We start from the raw sequence: 22,108 nt of genomic DNA, 5'->3' as shown, positions 1-22,108 counted from the left end.
CTTCTCTGAACATCCGGTTTTTCATCTGTGAAATGGGGCTTACTCTAGAAACTTTCCCGTCAGGGTTCTTGGACATGTTAAATGTGTTAAATAATGCCTTTTAAAAATAACATAATTAAATAAACCATAGCAATAATCATGAATATTTCTATAAAATAAGATATACTAAATTGTCTAAATATCGTTAATAACAAGAATAATAAATGCATGGAAAGCACCCAGCACAGTGCCCGGCATGTGGTAAACGCTTCCATGACTTGTCCACGGTTGCCTGCTGCGATCCCAGGACATCCGGAACAGTTGGGAAAAGAATCGGGTGGGACTTTCAGGGAAATGACTTCCTGAAAACTGGAAGCAGGAGGAGATGGGGGGGGGGGGGTACTTGAGAAAGCAGGTCTGGCCGAGGGGCTTCAAGTGGGGATCACAGGTAGCCAGGGAAGAGAGGGCGGGGAGAGGGCTGGACGAGCTCGAGCGGATTCCAAAAGGGCGCTTGGCAGAAGGTTTGGGAACACTTCTGTGCAAGCAGCATCACTGTGGCTAAAAAAGAAAATGTCCAGATATGGGCAGGATAGACGCTCTCCGCCTGTGTCCTGGCCTCCACGGTCAAGGGCGGCCCTGATAAAGGCCTGGGAACGGGGAGGGCTTTGCTTCGGCAGGATCCATCGGCCCGCAGAGGTCTGCCTGTCTTCTCTCCGTACCAACAGTTTTGGTTCGAAAGCCCCATATAAGGACCACAGAAAGGAAACGTCTGCCTAGCTTTGTCCCGAGGGCTTAGGAACTGGAGGTATGAGCACCAGGAAGGCGGGTGCCTGCTGATACAGCGGGAGAATGCGCGCCTTTGTCACAGTTTCTGTCCCGGCCAAGTTAGAACGAGTGCAGGCTTGCTTCCGGAGAAATCCCAGGTTAAAGTGTAAACCCGGTGCAGGAGGGCCGGGCCGCCCAGCCTCCGCCTGGCCTGGCCCCATGAGGAAGGGGTGCAAAATTCCCCAAGGGATCTATTTGATCAGAATCAAGGAACTGTGCCCAGTTAAAGGAGCTGTTGGACAAGGGAACGGTCTGGGCGCCAGCAGGTGCCCGAGGGTCTGCCCACGCAGGCTGCCCGCGTGCATCTTCTGCAACCGCTGTGACAATTTACCACAAACGCGGTGGCTGGAAACAACGCACATGGATTCTCTTGCAGTTCTAAGGACGGAAGCCGCATGGGCTAAAGTCAGCAGGTTTGCAGGGCTGGTTCCTTCTGGAAGCGGAGGGGACAGGTGGCTTCCTTACCTTCTCCAGCGCCAAAGGTGGCTGCACCCCATGGCTCAGGGCTCCGCCCCTGGCTTCTGAGCTCACATCTCCTGCTTCCTCCTCTGACCTTCTTTGCCTCCCTCTTCTAAGGACACTTATGATTAAATTGGACCCACCTGGATAATCCCGGCTAATCTCCCCATGTCAGGACCCTTAACTTCATCACATCTGAAAAGTCCCTTTTGCCATATAAAGTTAACAGTCACAAATTCCAGGGATTAGGACCTGGATATTGGTTGGGGAGTGGTGGGGGATCATTATTCAGCCTCCCACATGTCTTCTCCCAAATTCCAAGAAACACAGAGTGGGTAAGTGGCAAATAGCCCCGAGCTGAACCCCAGATTCTTCTCTGCCCCTAACTTCAATGGCCTTGAATTAGACTCTCACCACCCCCCACCCCCACCCCCACCCCCCGGGGCCTCTGTAAAGATAATGGATGCTCACCTGCCCCCACAGGTCTGGAAATGACAGCTAACACACTTGGAGCCGTTCCTCTCTGCTCGTAATGCAGTCACTCATTGATTTTCCAGCTTTACTGTCCCTGGAAACAGTCAGGCAGGCTCCTGGCTCAGGACCTCTGTTCTGTGGTTCCCTGTGCCTGGAAGGACCTTTGCTCAAATATCCACATGGTTCCCTCCCAGGCCTCCTTCAAATCCCTGCTCAAGTATCACTTTCTCAGTGACCGTGTTCCCTGACAGCCACATTTCAAGTCTTCATTGTTGCCAGCTTGTCCTCCCACCCAGCACTCTATGGAGTTTTCTACCAACAGGTGGTTGTCTGTCTGTTTGGGCCATTCGTCTTTCCCCAGCACTGACAGCAGGTCCCAGCACACAGTAGGTGCTCTGTTAATGTTTTGTTGAGTAAATCACTAAATACCCAAAATCGCAAACTTCGAGCCCGTAACGCGTAACAACCCGCGAGGTCGATCCAAGTCCAGCTCCCCCGACCAGTAAGCGGTCAAAGGTGAGAGGTAACCTCTAGGCGAGTGTGGGTAGCCAGTCTAAGATGGGAACACAGCTGCTGGCCCAGAGGCCACCCTGGGGACCCACCCGTGCTGGGAGGGGATTGATACTGGCAGACAAATCTGAGCTCCCCAATGTGAGTTCTCTCCTCTGCCCTCCTCTACTTTTTTTTTTTTTTTTTTTTTTTGCTGCAAAATGCCTCTTGGGAAGAAGGAACAAATGAATCAGGGCAGTGTCCAAGATGATCTTTGGCACAAGGACACAGGCTTTGTCCACAAGGTGCCCAGGTTCACAGAAGCCTGGCCAGCAGCCAGCACACTGACCTGAGCCGCAAAGTTGCATGAGCTCCCTGTCCCAGGAAGTTCGGCTATGACATCTCACTGGCCTCAGTGGAGGAACCCGTAACAGCGGCCACCTGCCCTGCCCTGCCCTGCCCTGCCCTTCCCTGGTGAGTTTGGCTGAAAGGCTGCTTTTCTCCTGCCTCGTAGATGAGGGAGTTCTGAACAAGGAGACTGTGCACAGGGTCACCACTTATACGCTCTGTGACCTGGGGCAAGTTTCTCAACCTCTCTGTGCCCCAGTGTATTCAGTGATAACGTGGATAGAAGGGGGGATAAGAGCATCTCCCTCATAGGATGCTTGGGCAGAACAAATGAGCTAAGCCATGCCAAGCACTTAGTGTGAGCCCAGCACACTCTGGTACCCGGGAAATAGTGGCAGATCTGTCCGTTGCTGGCTACATGCTGGGGCTGGGTGGGATGGTCAGCGCCCGTGCTCAGCCTTGCTTGCCAGAGTGGGAGACCACTGGTGGCCCATCCCCAGAGCCTGGAGAGGGATCAAAATGTCAGACATGCTTGGAATTGGTGGTGACAGGAGCTCTGGTTGCTGCCCTGCGTCTCATGAGCACCAGACTCTGTCCTGGCAGGGGGACACACGGTGATGTCACCTTTCCCAAGAAAGATTGAATGTGGCTGGAGCCCTTGAGACTGGTTCCCAGTGCCAGCCTTGCAAATAGGGTCACACGCCAGCCACTTGCTTAGAGAAGGATACCGCATCAAGCTCCAGAAGACTAGATACCCGGTTTGGTTTTTCTGTTTTGTTTTTGTTTTTGCTTTGTTTTGTTTCAAGATTTTATTTATTTATTTGAGAGAGAGTGAGTGAGTGAGCACGAGAGCACGAGCAGGGGGAGGGGCAGAGAGAGAAGCAGGCTGAGGAGGGAGACCAACGTGGGGCTCAATCCCAGGACCCTGAGATCATGACCTGAGCCAAACTGACTGAGCCACCCAGGCGCCCCAATACCCGGTTTGTTAACTCGCTCCTTCTGTTGATGGCTCCTGGAGTCTTCAGAATGTGTTTGACTTCCTTAATCTCACCAACATTTAAATGGATGAGCAAGGAGACTGGAGATGTCAGGTCTTATAAAATTCATGGAGATCTTCTGTTGGGGAGGGGGAAGCTGCCTCTTTTCTCTGCAACAGGTGGCAGGTGTCTGGGAACCGTCCTCTCTGCCATCTTGGTGCAATTTCTTAGGCTGAATCCTTCCGACAGGTCTCCTAAGTCTCCTCCTACCCCCGGACTCCACCCAAGGTAAATGTACAAACACTTCAAGGCCTCGCAAAGCTGCCTTTTTTTTTTTTAAGATTTTATTTATTTATTTGAGAGAGAGAGAGCGCGCGCACAAGCAGTTGGGGCGGGGGGTGTGCAGAGGGAGAGGGAGAAGCAGCCCCAACACGGGGCTCGATCCTAGGACCCTGGGATCATGACTTGAGCCGAAGGCAGACGCTTAGCCGACTGAGCCAGCTAGGCGCCCCAAGCTGCTGCTTTATCGTCCTTCCCCCACCTCCTTCAAAGCTAATTTGTCGCTCTTTCTGTAGCCTCCCATTAAGCCCCATTTTAGGAGCACCAGCTGGTGATTAAAAGCATGGGTTTTCGAGCCAGACACATCTAATCCCTGCCTTGCACTAGCTGTGTCATTTTGGATTCGTGACTTTACCTCTCTGAACCTCAGTGTCCTTATCTGTAAAACAGAAATAATACCTCCCGAAGGATTGTGCGTGGAAGGAGCTCAACACGGGGCCTGGCACAGTCCGCATCCCACACGCGTGCGCTCTTAACCTGATGTGGACCTCCCTTCCGTGAGGAAGAATCACCTTGTCTTCCTGCTGGACCGTAAATGTATCTCACACGTCTGTGCGTCCCCCAAAGCCCCTGACGCACAATAGGGACCCAGCAATTGTTGGATTCAGATTCTCTAGAAAGCCAATTTCAAAGGCGCACCTGTTCCCCCGGTGCTTTTGTGACGAAATATCTCCGAGGATAAAGTACAGTGCTCACGGCTGGCCTGCCTGTCCTGCCCAGGGAGGGGTGTGGTGGGAGCGAAGGAGGTGCGCTGCAAAGTCAGCGGGATTTCATTGGGAATCTTGCCTGCTGCCAAGAGCTGTGTGGCCTAGGGCAAATTACATAACCTCTCTGAGACTCAGAGATAGTGGGGCTAATCATTCCTTGAAGGGTGGCTGCTGCTGGTGCTTCCACTATTCCTATAGTTACTGCTCTGCCTGGCAGAGCCCTTCACATCCCTGCTTTCCTTTTCCCCCGTCGGCTCTCTCGGGCCTGGGCAGCCCTCTTTCCTCCCCTCTACCTTTATGACTCATTTGCACCGTGATCTTCATTCTTCCTGAATGCTGAAGCTACAAGAACGTGTTCTCAAAGAACGGGAACCTGACACCCTTGACCTTGGGTGGCCGGGAGGTGGCCTGAAATCCCCAGGCAGGCCTGGGGCAGCATCAGCGGTGGTGGCTCAGCGCTTTTCTCCTCTGGGTCCCCCCTGCGTGGGACCGGAACTTGGTGACCAAAGTGACTGCGGGCTGAAACTTGGCCCAGAGGGCCCCACTGAGCTGTCTCTCTGTGATGGGAATGTGGCCTGGTTCCCTGGGAATGCAGCTGGGGATCCCTTTCCCAATTATGCAGCTTGGCGGGGGGGGGGGGGGACTCTTTGTCCTGGGGACTGGTCAAGCTGCCAGGCACCTCGGACCGCTGGGATCCCCTCCCACGAAAGGCAGCAGGGCCAGGCGCCTGTGAGACTGCGCCTTCCAGGGCCAGGGGGCAAGCTCGGTGGCCACGCAGGGGTCTAGATCTGATCCCCGCTTTCTTTTTTTATTATTATTTTTTTAATTTTAATGTTTTTTTATTATATTATGTTAGTCACCATACAGTACATCCCTGGTTTCTGATGTAAAGTTCGATGATTCATTAATTGCGTATAACACCCAGTACACCATGCAATACGTGCCCTCCTTACTAACCATCACCAGTCTATCCCATTCCCCCGCCCCCCTCCCCTCTGAAGCCCTCTGTTTGTTTCTCAGAGTCCATAGTCTCTCATGTTTCGATCCCTGCTTTCTAAATCCCCATAGCATTGCTGGGATTCAGCGGGAACGGGGCAAGGGCTTAAGGCTTGTCTATCACTCGGGACCCTTTGCTCTGCCTCAGCTAGGACAGGACCGTTTTTTTTTTTTTCCTTTCTCTTTCTTTCTTTCTTTCTTTCTTTCTTTCTTTCTTTCTTTCTTTCTTTCTTTCTTTCATTCAATTTTATTCAAAGCATTGTCTTCATATTAGATTCATAGAGACTCCAGTCCAGGTGTGGGATGGCCGCACTTGGGTCGCAACCAGGTGGAGTGCTCTAATGTCCAGAGCTGTGACTGTCCGCCCCCACCCCGGAAATCCCTGCTGGCTCTGGTCGGCGAAGGGTGCCGGTGGGAGGGAAGACAACAGCTGCCCAAAAGGAGGGAGGCTCGGGGCTCTCACCCCTGCCGACTTCTGCCTAGGAACACCAGGGAACGCTGAAACCTCAAACTCCACCATGGAGGGACGCCCACGTGGCTCAGTCAGTGAGGTGTCTGCCTTGGGCTCAGGTCATGATCCCAGAGTCCTGGGATCAAGTCCCACATCGGGCTCCGTGCTCATCAGGGAGCCTGCTTCTCCCTCTGCCACTCCCCCTGCTTGTGCGTGCTTTTTTCTCTCATTCTGATAAACAAACAAACTTAGAAAACCTCCACCAGGGAATGTTGGTAGAGTCACCTTCTTGGGTCAGAACGGAAATCATATTTAGCCTGGGCACCTCTCCCATGTTGCTGGCAAATTGTTTGCGTGCAGACACTCCGGAAAGTTGCTCGAACTAACCCGCTCCCCCTTGACACCAACCGTGGACTAGGAATTTCCCCAAATTGATGTGGGACATTGGTCAAACTTTTTACCTTGCCAGATACTCATTCTACCAATAGTTATTAAGCACCTGTTAGGTTCCCTAACGAGAACTTTCATTCAGGGAGTTTATACTCCACTGGGGGAGACAGGGAGCCAACAAGAAAGCAAAACAATACTATTATCGATTGTGAGGTAATGTCATCCATCCATGGGAAGGAATGTCGTCAAGGAACCAAGCATGGGGCTTAAGAGTAGCTGGGTGATGGAGGGACATTTTATATAGAATGGTTAAGGATATCCTCACTGAGGAGGTGGCATTTGAGCTGAGAGACAGAAGTAGTGAAGAAGTAGCCAGACCTTTACAGATGGAAGAGTGTTTCAGGCATGGGAAACAGCAAGTGCAAAGGCCCTGTGGCAGAACATGCTTGGGTGGGTGAAAAACAGAAACCACTGAGGGTTGGTGAGCCAAGAGAGAAGATAGGAGAAAGGCAGGAGCCAGTCCAATCTGGTGGGGTTTCAGGCCACAGCAAAGGAGTTTGGAATTTATGCTAAGAGTGGTGGAAAGGTGTTGTTGGGTGTTGGAAATTCCTGTTCCATGGTAATTCGGCCAATGTAAAGGGTCTATAAGGTCCCGGTGAAGTGTAAGGAATAATGTAATGAATAAACATCCATGTATTGTTTGGTTTTACCTGGTTTCGAACGTCACATAAATGGAATCTGCTTTTCTGTTCAACATCACGTTTGTCAGAATGGGCCACGTTGGTGCACATGGCTGTGGGTGACTCCTATTCACGGCTGTGCGGGACTCCACTGGAAAACGCTGTCATGGCGTGTCCTTGCTCCTGGTGCATGGCCTTATTTGATTTTCTAATGTTGAACCAACCCTACATTCTTACATAAACCCAACTTGATTGTGATGTATTATGTATTTACCTTTTTAAAAATTAATATATTTATTTAAATTGAATTAACATATAGTGTATTATTAGTTTCAGAGGTAGAGTTCAGTGATTCATCAGTCGTATATAACACCCAGTGCTCATTCCATCACATGCCCTCCTTAATGCCCATCCCCCGGTTACCCCATTCCCCCCACCCGCCTCCCCTCCAGCAACCCTCAGTGTGTTTCCTATGATTAAGAGTCTCTTATGGTTTGTCTCCCTCCCTGATTTTGTCTTGTTTTATTTTTCCCTTCCTTCCCCTATGCTCCTCTGTTTTGTTTCTTAAATTCCACATATGAGTGAGATCATATGATAATTGTCTTTCTCTGATTGACTTATTTTGCTCAGCATAATACCCTCTAGTTCCATCCATGTTGTTGCAAATGGCAAAATTTCATTTTTTTGTTGGCTGGGTAACATTCCATCGTATATATAGACCACATCTTCTTTATCCATTCATCTGTCAATGGACATCTGGGCTCTTTCCATAGTTTGGCTATTGTGGACATTGCTGCTATGAACATTGGGGTGCAGGTGCCCCTTCAGATCACTATGTTTGTATCTTTGGGGTAAATACTCCGTAGTGCAACTGCTGGGTCATAGGGTAGCTCTATTTTTAACTTTTTAAGGGACCTCCATACTGTTTTCCAGAGTGGCTGCACCAGCTTGCATTCCCACCAGCAGTGCAAGAGAGTTCCTCTTTCTCTGCGTCCTCGCCAACATCTGTGGTTTCCTGACTTGTTAATTTTAGCCATTCTGACTGGTGTGAGGTGGTCACATTGTGGTTTTGATTTGTATTTCCCTGATGCCGAGTGACGTGGAGCATTTTTTCATGTGTCTGTTGGCCATTTATATGTCGTCTTTGGAGAAATGTCTGTTCATGTCTTCTGCTCATTTCTTGATTGGATTATTTGTTCTTTGGGTGTTGGGTTTGATAAGTTCTTCATAGATTTTGGATACTAGCCCTTTATCTGATAAGGCATGTGCAACTATCCTCTCCCATTCTGTCAGTTGTCTTTTGGTTTTTCTGATTGTTTCCTTTGTTGTGCAAAAGCTTTTTGTCTTGGTGAAGTCCCAATCGTTCATTTTTACTTTTGTTTCTCTTGCCTTTGGAGACGTGTCTTGCAAGAAGTTGCCTGTGGCCGAAGTCACAGAGGTTGCTGCCTGTGCTCTCCTCTAGGATGTTGATGGATCCCTTTCTCACATCGTGGGATTCCATTTGCTGGTATTTTGTTTAGGATTTTTGTTTGTGTGCAGACAGATCAGATTGGCCTGCCATTTCCCTTTCTTGCCTTGTCCTTGTTTGGTTTTGGTATCAAGGTTATACACTCTTCATAAAATGACTTGGGGGACTGTTTCCTCTTCTTTTAGCCCCCAGGGCCCTTGTGGAAGACATAAAACCACAGAAGGGTCTGGTAAACGCGGCTACCAGACTGTCACCCTTCTGTGACCCCCCCACTTTTTTGGTACAGAATCTTGGCCTCTTCCGGAACAACTCTTCTTGTTTGTGCCCCCAGCCCAACCTATGCCCGCCCCCCTCCCCCCAAAAAACAAAGAAAACACATTCCTCCCCCATGAGTGCCTCAAATGGAAATGCTCACAGCTCACTTAGAAAGCTGTGTTTCTGGTTTGTTTTTTTTTCTACAGGTGGGTCCTTAACTCAAGAGTTTAGCATGGAGAGTTGTTTTCAGGACTGCCCTGAATGCGCCCAGGTAACAACAGGTAGGTGCCTCTCTTACCCAGTTAACCCCTTTTCTTGAAAACCCAGGTATAGGATCACTCACGTATCCCTTAGGGCTGCCCCGAACATGAGCCGTGATGGGTCCAGCCAGAGGTGAGTCTGGCAGAGCTGGGACCCCGGTCTGCCCGCCAAGGCTGCTCTGTTTTAGGGACGTGTTGGAAACTATGTGGTCCAAGTCCTCTAAGCACAAAATTAGCTTCTTTCCATATTTTTGAAAGGGAAAGAACACCTTACTAAATATAACATGGGTCAACAAGCCAGAAACAAGATAAATAGCTAACAGCTGCAGTTTGGGAGCCGGGTTCCGCACCCCCGGTGAACCCACCAGGGGCCTGGTCTGCGGAGGGAGGGCAGAACCGATGGACAATTTTAAGTGACCCCTGGACCCATAACCCTGCCACGAACCCAAAACACAAAAACCTTTATTTCATTTTTTGATTCTAAAGGCAACACATACACATTTCTGTGTTTCCAATTGTTAAACTCTCCCAGTAAGAGAAAGAAAATTAAAACCACACTAATCCTACCTCACGGAAAACAACTAAAAAGACCATGGAATGCATAATTTGAGGGTTTTGAAATTTCATGTAAAACATTAATTAGTGTTTCTCAGCCTTTTCCCCCCAGTGTTGTCCCCTGAAGAGTCTTTTTAGACATTGTTTTTGTAATGCCCCCACTTCACCCCCACCCCAGGAAATTTTCATACTGCAGATATCCTGTGTGTCTGGTAATGCATTGTGGAGGGCCACAAACCATTGTACTATCGAAGACTATTTTACACCATCCCCAAGAACGAATTTTTACCCTCCCCCCGCCATGGGTGGTCTCACCCCATTGGGAATACAAGCTTTACATAATATCAAATAACCTTTCTAGAAGAAATTACTATATGCTGGTCCCATATAATTCTAGGTACTTTATGTACATTTTCTTGTTCACTTATCATAACTCTCCTCTGAGGTGAATACTAGAAAGCTTTTATCTCCATTTTACAGTTGTGGAAGCTGAGGCACAGAGACGTTAAGTAACTTGCCCAAAGGCACACAGCTGGGAAAGTCAGAGTGAGGATCTGAGCCCAGGCAGCCTGGTTCCAAAGTTCACGTTGAACCACCAAGCTACATTGCCTTGCAACAACACCTTCTGGTTGTAACGAATCCAAAATATAGACATAGAGTATCAGGTACACTTCCCAAGCCCTGTTTATTCTCCAAAGCAGTCACTGCTAAGTTTGGAATGTGTCCCTTGTCTGAGATTTTTACATACATGTTTGTATATGTGAAAATCTTTTGTCTCTTGTTTAACATAAGAAGGATCATCCAGTTTTCCTTCCTATATATTCATGCATACAGATCTGCATGTAGAATTTTTTAAAAATTAGAATCACACTGAACATACCGTCTTTTTTTTTTTTTACACTTTGACTTTAAAATGTATCATTAGCTGGCTTGAAAGCATAATTTAACAAGCACGTGTACCATATTTTATTTAACCAGATGCAGATTATTGACTATTTATGTAGTTTCCAGTTTCTCACTGCTACAAAGCTGTGATGAATATCCTTGTACATCATTCTTCGAAGCTGGAATTACAGAGCCAAAGGGTAGAAGCATTTTTGAAACTTTTGATTCATCAATGCCAAAATTCGCCATCCAGAAAAATTGTATGAAATCACTTATCCCAACACCATTACCCGCACTGGGTATTACTGCCTGTTTTCCATCACTGACCATTTAACAGGCCCAAATGTATGAATCCCGACATTTTCATCTCTGTCGCTAACTCTCACCTGGGGCCTGTTTTACTCACGTGACAAGCAAGGCAAAGCTTGAGGCAGGAGAGCAGGGAGGGTGGAAGGTTAAAGTGGCCCCAGTCACTGGTTTGGAAAACACGCTGTCAGCCTCCCAGGGTCAAGGCCCACCTGTTGGGCCCCTAGCAGGTGCTCAGTAATGGGCTTTTTCATCTCCTGCTTCCTGCACCAGCCTCGGGCTGCACCTTCCCGCCCCTGAGCCGTCCTCCTCCTCTTGCCTTGTCTCACATCCATTTGGCAGAACTGCTAAACCCCTCATTCATTCCTTTGCTGGCTGTGAGTGTTATTTGGGAAACAAATCCCCTCGTATGTTTGGTAGGCTTTTCAGCTGGTCCACAGCAGCTGTCTGCCGCGGGATGGGATCCCTGTTCAGTGCCCCGCATGCCTACACATACGTGTTGACACATCAGTATGCACATAGCACGGCACAATCCGGGTGCAGAGCCGATTACGTGACGTGGCACTTCTGTCTCACAGAGACGTTCCATATGTTCTCCAGCCCGAGTTAGGACACCCACCTACGAAATTCCACAGTTTCTAGACTTTCTTCCCACTTTGTCGTTATTCCCTGTCGACTTTTTCCTGCTGGCCTGGTAGCCCCGCTAACCCTTAACTTGCTCACCTGTGTCCCTCCAGTGCCTGCCATTGCTTAGCAGATGCCCAAGAAATATTTGTGGAGTGAAAAAAGAAAGAAGGAACAGACCTCAAGCCGATAAAGGATATTATCCCAAATATTTTTAGAGTATTTTTTAACAAAGTGGCCACTTTCAGATTGAGCCCATTGTTTGATGAGAAAATATCTGTGCAGTGTTAGATTTCAAGTGGCCTGGTTAGCCGTCCTTCTGGAAAGATCGGAAAGAATGCAGAATTGAAAATAGGACCTTGCCCATCCAAACATCTGTCAGGCTTTATTGTTCTGCAATGGTCGCTGTCCCAGGAATCATGTCTTAAGGAGCAGTGAGCCAGGAAGGGTGCTCGCTGCTCGCTGGTCCTCCTGGCCCCTGCAAGTGTTCTGAGCTAAACCTTCAGGCGACTTGCTTATCTGACTCACTCTCCCAGCCAACAAATGGTTGTGGAATCCCAGGACGGTGGGCTTGCTCCCTTGAGCACCAGGTCTCTGAGCCGCTTCGTGGGAATAGGGTTACTCGCCCAGCCGGGGCACAGCAGCTAAGATGAAGAATAGGTTGCTTCTGCCCCTTTAAGAAAAGCAAAACTCTGTGGCTGAAGGGAGGCTAGTCTCACAGGATGGCTTCAGGTGGCCTCTGTTCATTTCATTCAGTGCTTTGGCAGACAGGTTTGGAGCCCCTGCTATGTTCTGGGCGCAGAAATGTGTCATGGGAAGAGAGAGACTGGCCACAGTAGTCACTGGTGGCTGTGGGAGCCCACGGAAGGAGCAGCTGAGCTGGGGGGACCAGAGAACGGCAGAAATGCTGGAGGGGGCTGTGCAGAGAAGGGCGAGGTGAGAGATGACGGGGAGAGGCCATCACATGGGTGATTCCAGGAGCCAGGATTTTCTGCTGCAGAGAGTGGGGAGCTGTGGAGGGTGGGGACCAGCCGGTAGACTGTGTGGATGGGGATGTATCCCTGATGGATGCCGTCACCCAGGCGATTCGGGTCCAGCTACTGACCACGGCTCATGCACGCCACGGTTCGGGCTACTCGCCGGACCCCCTGCCAGTTGAGATTTCACTGCGCTTCGTTAAATTCCACAAAATGTTTTCAGGACCCGGAGCGCTGACCTCTCTGGTCTCCTGCATGGAAAGGTCTGGCTTTTCCTTTTCGGGTGGGGTAGGCGGACCAGCCCTCCTTCTGCAGTCTCACAGAAGGAGCCAAGCGTAGCACGTAGGACATCTGGAATGTATCAACGGCCCAGCCCGGCCCGAGCCCACGGCTCAGTCCTGCTCCCAGCTCCTTCAAGAGCACAGCCGCTGTTTCACAGAAGTGTCTGGAATCCGAGCTGATCCTCCTCTCTCTTCTTTGTGCTTTCCTTCCAGACCCCTCAGCCACAGCTGTCCACACAGGATGCCTCGAATCTGCTTGAAGCCGTCCCTCGGGAGCCCAGCCGCTGTTTCTTTAGGGCGGCACTAGGGGCTTCGTTCCGTGCGTTGAAGGGGCTTCTCTTATTCTTGCTGCTGCTGCTGCTCTTATTTATTTCTTTTCTTTCTTCGTACCGGCCTTACCCCGCTCCCACTGGCATGATGGCCCAGTCGAAGGCCAACGGCTCCCACTATGCGCTGACCGCCATCGGCCTGGGGATGTTGGTTCTCGGGGTCATCATGGCCATGTGGAACCTGGTGCCCGGGTTCAGCGCCCACGAGAAGCCGACGGCTCAGGGGAACAACAAGACAGAGATAGGCAGCGGCATTCTCAAGAGCAAGACCTTCTCCGTGGCCTACGTGCTGGTCGGGGCGGGGGTAATGCTGCTGCTGCTGTCCATCTGTCTGAGCATCCGGGACAAGAGGAAGCAGCGGCAGGGCGAGGAGATGGCCCACGTCCAGCACCAGCCGGGGGTCGAGTCGCATGCCCCCGAGGAAGACAGGTGAGGACGGGCTGACCGCCCTTGGACGGGGGATGGACACACACGCACACACACACTCAGAGGGTTCACTGACGAGACTGTTTTAGTCTAGAAGACTCTGCCTTCCCACTTTCCCCCAGTAAGGCTCTATAAAGCAGTTTACAATTTTCCAGATAACTTCATACTTCTATCCCAGAGCCTCCCAAATAATGTGCTATGAATGGATTAAAGGTGTATTAAGATATTGACACCCTCAGGGAAGCCGCATGGGGCCCAGGGCAGCCAGAGCCTCCAGCGTGCTCTGTGGACATGCTTTGCCTTGAAAAGGTTGGGAAGGAGTGTTCTATTTGGACCAAAATGCCACGAATGCATTTAACAGATAAGCAATACATTAGGGAGCACGTGATGAAGGTTGACGTCCCTACTAGAAAAAGAGCCCTTGCAAATGAATGTGACAGATGGACACGCCGGTAGGAAAATGGACAAAGGATACAAGCAAGCATCTCCTAGATGTGCAGACAGTAGATGTTCAACCTCATGAGCCATGAAATGCAAACAAAAAGAAGGTGTCATTATTCTTTGCCTATCTTAATGGCCAAGACGGGCAGCCCCGGTGTTGGAGAGCTGTAGGGAAATGGGTCACGGATGGGGGTGTGGACTGACCGAAGCTTTCTGAAGAGGAGTTCCACAGTGAGAGGAAGTATTGAAGATGCGTGTCCCTATCCATTCTGTTCCTAAGAGTTTACCCTTGGGAGAAAAATCACGCAAGTGCAAGGGAGTCTCAGCCCTTAGGCTTATCAGAGCATTGCTTAGAATAGCAAAAACGGAGAAACAGCCTAAATACCCATCATTGGAGCTAAATTATGGCACGCCCACTCAGCGGCATTCTGCACAGCCACAGCTGAGCTGTAGTTGCTAACGGAGGACCATATGCACCCCGGTGAGAAAGGGAGGTTACAACACAGCGTCTTTGGTAAGGTCCTAATCGCATCAAATGTTGCAGCTGTGGGATTAGAGAGGGATCTGGAAAGGTGTACAACAGAGTGCTAACAGAGGCTGTCTCCAGGTGGAAGGAGATGGGATGGTTGTATTTTCTGCCTTAGGTTTTTCTGTATTGTTTAGATTTTCTGCAACTTTGTCATCTTTCTGGCCGGAAGGGAGTTGTTTTTAGTTTGGAAAAATGAAACCTATTTTCAGATAATAAAAGGTCATGCATGTGTATTCTAGGAAGCTTAAGAAATACAGAAAGGAACAAAGAAGGAAAATAAATCACCCCTAATTACCCACCCTGGCCATGAGCACACACATGCCTAAGGGAGATGAGAGGAAGGCCTAGACAGACAGGGACGGGTTGCCGTTGGCCATTATCACCCCACAAGTTCAAGTACAGAGTTCTGGGAGGTGGCTAAAGTCACCATTCCCTATACAGGTGTCAAATAAACAAACAAACAAGCACCCTAACTTTCTGGTTTTCTCTTTCAACAATCAAAGGGGAGAGTAAGCCTGAGGATAAGACCTTTGAGCCTTAGAGTGAACTTAGAGGACAAAACTACAGAATAACCTGAAATAGATATAAATTGTATTGCAGAAATTCCTTCTCTACCTGAGAACAACCATTTTGCTTCAGACTGACAGCTGTTTCATGCATGTTTGTATGGCCTTTGGCCAAAGGACCCAACCCGGCACCAGAACAGCCTGTCTGGCATACGGTGAAGCGTGAGACTTAAAAGCAAAGGGATTTAGCTCCCGTATGCCAGCGCTTCCAGATCACCCAGTGTAGTCGTTGAGTGTGGTGTTCAGCTTCTGCTCTCCCACTTCCCCAATATATGGCCAAGTCACCTAACCTTGACGTATCAAGTTTCCCCATCCATAAAATGGGTATCAAAGAGGACCTAACTCATAGCATCGTTAGGAAGATGAAACTGGCTGATACATGTGGAAGTACTTAGCACAATACCCGACTCGTAGCACACAGTCGAAGCGTTAGCTTTTGTTCCTTCTGGGACCCACTGGTGGTTGACAAGGCTGGGGTAGGAGGACCCGGGGCTGACACGGGATCCGGAGTTCATCTCCTTGTGGTTTTAAACACGGCGGAGCGCATGCTAACCCTCTCCGTGCTGGTGCTTGCTGTCTTACAGCCAGGAGGAGGAGGAGGAGGAGGAGGCCGCCTCCAGGTACTATGTCCCCAGTTACGAGGAAGTGATGAACACGAACTACTCAGAAGCCAGGGAATCGGACCAGAACCCAAGGATGAGCATCTCTCTCCCCTCCTATGAGTCCTTGACAGGGCTTGACGAGACCAGCCCCACAGCCGCCAGGGCCAGCGTGGAGCCCAGCCCGGGGCACCCACCCGACAGGCAGAACTCCAAGCTGGCCAAACGCCTGAAGCCGCTGAAAGTTCGAAGGATTAAATCCGAGAAGCTTCACCTCAAAGACTTCAGGATCAACCTCCCGGATAAAAACGTCCCTCCTCCCTCCATCGAGCCCCTGACGCCCCCGCCACAGTACGACGAGGTCCAGGAGAAGGCTTCTGACACCCGGCCACCTGACTGACGGCCCCGCTTCGCCGTGTCCCTCCGGTCACTCACCTGCCACACCACGGACCCCCAGTGAAGCCGCTCCAGCTGCAGTGGGGAAGTAGAGGGGCCGGATGCAAACAGACGGATGTGGATGGGGGTGGGGAGGGGGGTGGGGGGGGCCGGTGACTGGGGACTGACTGACGTCCACGGAACCTCACGTGGCAGGTGCGTGGGGAAGAGCCGCTGCCTCGGATCTCGGCATGTGGACCCCGTCGGGGGCGCGGGGCACGCACCTTCCCTGTCGTTTCTCCCCAGCTCTGAGTTGTTGGCGACAACACCGCTCTTTCCAATCAGGAAAGGACGCCTAGCAGCTGGTCTCGGTTGTGATTTTGTTTTGCTTCCACGAGGACTGTTTTGTTTCAAAAAGAAAACCAGATATGCCTTTGCTTTCTTCACCGGAGTCCTGAGCTGTGGGTAGGAGAGGGGACTCGGCTTTCTAGAAAGGACGACGCAGGGCTGTTCCATGAAGGAAGCGAAACGAGAGGCTGATCGATGCTGTGGGGGTGAGGCCCCTGCGGCTGTCGGTTCCCGGAGGGCCCAAGGCCCGGTGGTGCATCAGATCGGAGTTTTGCTGGTACGCTTTCCTGGTGTCTCCTGGGTAAGGGCGAGAAAGGACAGCTGTGTGAGTTATTTTATTCCTTCTAAAATGCCATGCAAGGGAGCTTTTGATAATAAAATATTTTATATGTAGTACATTGGGGCGCTGAATTACTGTACCAGCTCTTCCAATGCTGACTTGCTTAGGGAGAAATATCGCGGCTCATAATAATAGCGGCTAATCCACACGAAGCACTTCCCGTTGCCAGGCGCCGTGAGTACTTCACGTGTGTTTTCCCGTCTCATCTATATCCTGGTGTCCCCGCCATTTTGAAGGTTAGCTCCCCGAGGCTCAGGTTCAAGTGCCCCATGTCACACGGCTAGGACGCAGTGGTCTGGCTCCAGGGCCTGAGTTCTTTAAATGCTCAGTGTAAAGTGCTTCTTCAGACTTTGAACGAGGATCTGTTGTGGTTCCCAAAAGCTGGGGCTGCGCCATCAACCCACACGCCCAACAGAACATTGGGGCTGTTTGGACATCAGCTCCTACCTACTTAAATGTCCTCCCAGCAGCCCCCTCCTGAGACCCGGCCCAGAGGGAGCCAATGGGCTGTGTGCTCAGAAAGGCCAGGTGAGCGTGTCCTCATGCAGAGGGCAAAGTGGCTGCCTGTGGAGCCCAGGAAAACAGTTCAGCCAATGAGGATGCCCAGGGGATTGCTGACTGCTGAGGCCAAGCCAGGAGAGAGGAACAGCGACGTCTGGGGTCAGGGTCTTGACCGTGGGGTGGGAGTCTGGAAAGACACACCTGAGTCCAGGGGCGCCTTCCTGGTCCTGGGGAGCATGGCGTGGAATCTGCATGGCTGGGAGAAGAGTAAATCCTGAGGCCATGGATGTTTCCCAGAAGCTCCTAAGTAGAGAAGGGGCGGCAGGTAGGGAGTGAATCACCTCCTTATCTCGGGATTGGCAGCAGAGTCTAAATGCCAACCTTTCACTTTCCTTATGCAAATCCATCTGTTGAGAGGGAGTAGCAGGGACCTGCTATGTGGCTAAGACACGAGAGGCCTGGTCTGGTCACAGCCCACTACGGAGCCAGCCTGGGGCTCTCCATGTATCTGGGGGCTGGGTTTGTTCTTGGGTTAAGTCTTTATGCTTCCTCCTGATGGGAAGACAGGAGGAAAAAGAAGAGACTAGCAGGGCACCTGGGCGGCTCAGTTGGTGAAGCCTGTCGCTCTTGACTTGGGCTCAGGTCATGATCTCAGGGTCGTGAGAGTGAGCCCAGAGTAGAGCCCAGAGTAGAGCCCTGTGTCGGGCTCCACGCTCAGCAGGGAGTCGGCTGGAGATTCTGTCTCTCCCTCTGCCCCTCCCCGCCTCCTCTCTAAAATAAATAAATAAATCTTTAAAAAAGAGAAGGAGACTAGCAAGGTTCCAAATGATAGAAAGGGCCCTCCGTCTGGGCCCTGGGAGATCATCTTGTGGGGTGTCTGCCTAGCCTAGACCCTCCTCAATGGAAAAAGGTTTAGGGCTTGTAGCGGGCTGGTGACCCCGAAAGGTATCAGGACCTGATTTCCTAGGACCTGCGAAAGTTACCTTACAAGGTAAAGGTTTTGCAGGTGTGATTACATGAAGCGTTTTGAGATGAGGCTATCCTGGAATCTCCCGGTGAACTCTCTATGCCACCTACAAGTGCACTTGCCAAGTGAGAGCTGGGGACACCGTTGCATAGAAGAGGAGGAGGCAGTGTGACCACAGACGCAGAGACTAGACTGGTGCGTCTGCAAGCCGGGGACTGCCAGCAGCCCTGGAGCTGGAGGACGCAAGGGGATTCCCTGCTAAGCATCCAAGGGGGCTGCAACCTTGTCCGTGGCCCAGCCGATGCTGGTTTTGGACTTCCCGCATCCAGAGCCATGAGAGGGTACGTTGCTATTATCTTAGGCTACCGAGTCTGTGCGAAATTGATGCCTCAAACATGGCGCATATAGAGCATGGCTCACCTTTGCCTATAGGAAGGCAGAGAGAATGTTAGCTGGGAATGTTGGCTGTGGGCTGCAGACCTGAACAGTGCCTAGAGAGGCCAAAAAAAAAAAAAAAAAGATCATCTGCAATATTAAGTTAAAACCACCTGTCAAAACAGGGGACTACCTTCAGCTCAACATTCCCCAAAGCACACTCATCCTGTTTGCTCATTGGTCCAGACCTATCAGGGCCCTCCATCTTTTGACTCAAAAGAAAAGGGTGGGGGGGCTAAAAACCAGAGTAAAGCCCCTAGACCTTTCCTCTCCATCAGGTTTCTGTTCTTAAAGTAAACATAAAAGGACAGAAATGGGGGAGAAAATTCAAGAAGCCGCCAGCGTGTTCTTGAGCCTAAATAGCCCCAGGGCCAAGACAGAACAGAGAAGAATCCCACCTAGCGCTCCCACTCCATCCAAAAGGAGGAATCTCAGCAGCCATTTTGGTGTCATGTTAGCACTGCTCTCCCAGGTCACAGCTGATTGGACCTGAGGTATGTGTCCACCTGACCCAGGAGAACCAACCAGAAGCTGAGCTAGGCTAGGCCCTTCTCCCTCAGGAATTGATCCTGCCAGGGATGGATAGGCTGTTGGGTGATGGGGTGTCAGCGATTAGGGGGCTGTTTGGGCACCATTGCGATGGGCCACAGGTGAGCGAAGCCGGGGAAGGGGCAGAAAGAGGCAGACATGAACAAGGAGACCTTGGAAATAGCTGCCTCCGGATAACTTTCTGGTCCTTGGTCCTGTCCCTTGGGAAGCCCAGCCCAGCCCTTTTGTGTCCTCCCAATAATGTTGTGTCCTCCCAATAAATCCCCCTTTTGAGTTCTGGTCCTAAATTTAGCCCGAGTCCTTGAAGGCAGGCACCGTCTTTGCATCACAGACAGTGCTGGGCACACAGTGGGCACTCCACCTCTCCCCGGTTTTTATTTCCACTTTTCTTAGACCGGTTACAGTTTTGAAGAAGGGAAGCCACAAGCAGATCGTTGAGGCAAAAGGTTGCTCTCTTCCTCAGTTCACCAGATGGCAACTCCCAGCACAGATAATGGACAAGTCAGCCCGTTTTGTTTGCTTTCCAGCCTGATACCAGCTTTTCGGTGCCTTTAGAACTGAGCGGCTCATCCTAAGAAAGTGAGTGTCAGGAGGCCACGGCTATCAGGATTTAGAGACCGTCTCCCTTGTTGATGCCCAGGCTTTGCTTCCCTGGACTTTAATGGGTGGTAGTGGAAAAGTCCCTGATTAAATTCATTTGGAAATCCACGAGAGAAACAACACATTTTTACTGAGCGTCTACTATGTGCCACATGCTAGGGGTCAGCTGCAAACAAATGGACCAGGTCCCTGCTGACACCAAGGCTGTGTTCTAGGTGGAGGGAGACAGACGATGAACAAAGAAATAAATACATAAGCTGTAATGTCAGAAAATGAGAAGCCGTGTGAAGAAAGATGAGACATTAGCGCATCGCCTGTTTCGGTGATTGGAAAAGTCTCTGGGGAAGTAACATTGGAGAAAAGTGGGGAGGGAGCCACATGGAGATCTGGGTGCGGAGAATTCTAGAAAGCCTCTCATACGCTTGTGCACATTATGACTCTCCAAGCAGATGTTGCAGGATATAGCATTTCCCAAACCAATTTGGCCGCACCACCTTTCTTCCCCACAAAGCCTCTTCCATGGTCAGCTTCCGTGGAATACCCCATAGGGAGTGGTGATTGAGCCCAACCCAGTAATTCTACGGGGGGAGAATCTGGCCCAGAGCCCACAAGAGACATGTCCAAAGTCCTACAGCTCCTTGACGAAGCTGTCTATTAGCTTCCTTGTGTGGCATTCAGATCAAAGATGGCCAATGAGGGCTGCAGCAAAAGACCACAGAGGTCACAAGATGGCCCAGAACCTGACACCTGGGGGAGAACCCACTGCACGTGGGGGAAGACAGTCAGACGGGTGACATGCTGATAGAAACCAACCAGCCCCCAGATACAACATGTGACAAAACGTTCTCAGCTCCCGGTGACACTGGTAAACATCGCACCAATGCCGGAACCGGACAGCTTCACCTTAGATCTGTGGTTCTCCACCAGGATTGACTTTGCTTCCCAGGGGCCATTTGGAATGTGACTGTGGGGTGAGAATGGGGGGGGGGAGCTGCTACTGGCATCTAGTGGGGCCGGGATGCTACCGGACATCCTGCAATGCAGAGGACATTGCCTACAACAAAGAGTTATCCTGCCCCAAATGTCAAGAGGGCCAAGGTTGACAAACCCTGCCCTAGATGAAGGAAGATCCATTCTCTTGGGCAGTGGGGACTCTGGGGATAGAGCTTGGCCACCCAGTGTCAGCTCCATCAAAAACCAAGAAACACTCATCCCTGGAGATCAGCCTGAGTGTGGTATTTATGATTTTCCTTTAAAAAAAAGGAAAATATTGGGGCTCAGTCGTTAAGGTCTGCCTTCGGCTCAGGGTGTGATTCCAGGGGCCTGGGATCGAGCCCCGCATGGGCTCCCTGCTCTGCTGGGAGCCTGCTTCCTCCTCTCTCACTCCCCCTGCTTGTGTTCCCTCTCTCACTGGCTGTCTCTCCATCAAATAAATAAAATCTTAAAAAAAAAATGTATAACTTTTACAAAGACCATTTTCCTATCCCTCCGCAAGCCAGAACTGTAAATCTAATTCTCCACGGCATGATATAAACAGAGCTCTCCTCCTTTTCTCCATCCCCAGTCCCTTGTTTGTGCATTAAAACTCTCCATTGGAATTTTTTAACTGGCATTTAAAGGCTGTGGGAAAGATAATAGTCAGTAGTATTTACAAACTCAAATAGATTTTAAGAAAGTTTAGGTTACTTAAAAGCATACTAATGAAGGCTATATTTCAAAATAAAACAACGACAATATAATTTGAGAAGCAAAAATTATGGCCTGATCTTCTGCGATGCAAGTCTTCTCAGGGAAAAAAAAAACACACAACAAGGTCAATAATACAGCATGCTTCTCAGGGAGAAGCTGGGCTCAGTACCGTATAAAATTTGAAAGTTGCATGAAAACTTTATTATTTTAAAGATTTTATTTATTTATTATTATTTGATAGAGAGAGCACAAGCAAGGGGAGCAGCAGGCAGAGGAAGAGGGAGAAGCAGGCTCCCCACAGAGAAGAGACCCCGATGAGGGGCTTGATCCCAGGGTCCCAGGATCATGACCTGAGTTGAAGGCAGACACTCAACCGACTGAGCCACCCAGGCATCCCCACACGGAAACTTTAAACCCAAGAATGTTCTTAGTATTTATCCTCAAGACGCCTTATTTTAGAAAGCATCTTGGCGGTTGTGTCCAGTCAAGAAAAATTATTAGCATCTACTTTAACAAAACACAAAAAAGGGAAAGATAATGTAACAATGCGGTAGCCAGTAGACAAGCTGTCAATACGTGTTTGTAAGAGAAAGTGTGTGATATAAGCAAGAGAGTAAATGCATCTGCCTTACCTAATATTGAAAGATGGAACCAATAAAATAAAATAAAAAGTTTATTTGTCAATGACA

The 22,108-nt window shown here is 50.1% G+C and overlaps 1 protein-coding gene across 7 annotated transcripts in view; it reads left to right on the top strand.

Moving 5' to 3' along the window:
- The window catches only part of TMEM51 (transmembrane protein 51), a 61,071-nt gene extending 39,888 nt beyond the window's left edge, over positions 1 to 21,183 (top strand). For 3 of the 7 annotated variants that reach the window (XM_045774718.2, XM_045774719.2, XM_045774720.2), the window contains exons 2-4: positions 9,044 to 9,118; positions 12,939 to 13,483; positions 15,601 to 21,183. In XM_045774718.2, the coding sequence (XP_045630674.2) occupies positions 13,140 to 13,483; positions 15,601 to 16,015 (759 nt within the window). In that variant the 5' untranslated portion in view covers positions 9,044 to 9,118; positions 12,939 to 13,139 and the 3' untranslated portion in view covers positions 16,016 to 21,183. Of the gene's footprint in view, positions 1 to 5,236; positions 8,622 to 9,043; positions 9,119 to 12,938; positions 13,484 to 15,600 lie in introns of those variants that run through there. The other 4 variants (XM_045774714.2, XM_045774721.2, XM_045774716.2 and 1 more) reach the window with 3 other exon arrangements.
- The last annotated feature ends 925 nt before the right edge of the window (positions 21,184 to 22,108 follow it).

The sequence above is a fragment of the Ursus americanus genome, chromosome 33 (assembly GCF_024610735.1).
Source record: "Ursus americanus isolate L20-20 chromosome 33, mUrsAme1.1.p, whole genome shotgun sequence".
Classification (NCBI taxonomy): Eukaryota; Metazoa; Chordata; class Mammalia; order Carnivora; family Ursidae; genus Ursus; species Ursus americanus.
This window is presented reverse-complemented; position numbering and strand designations above follow the sequence as displayed.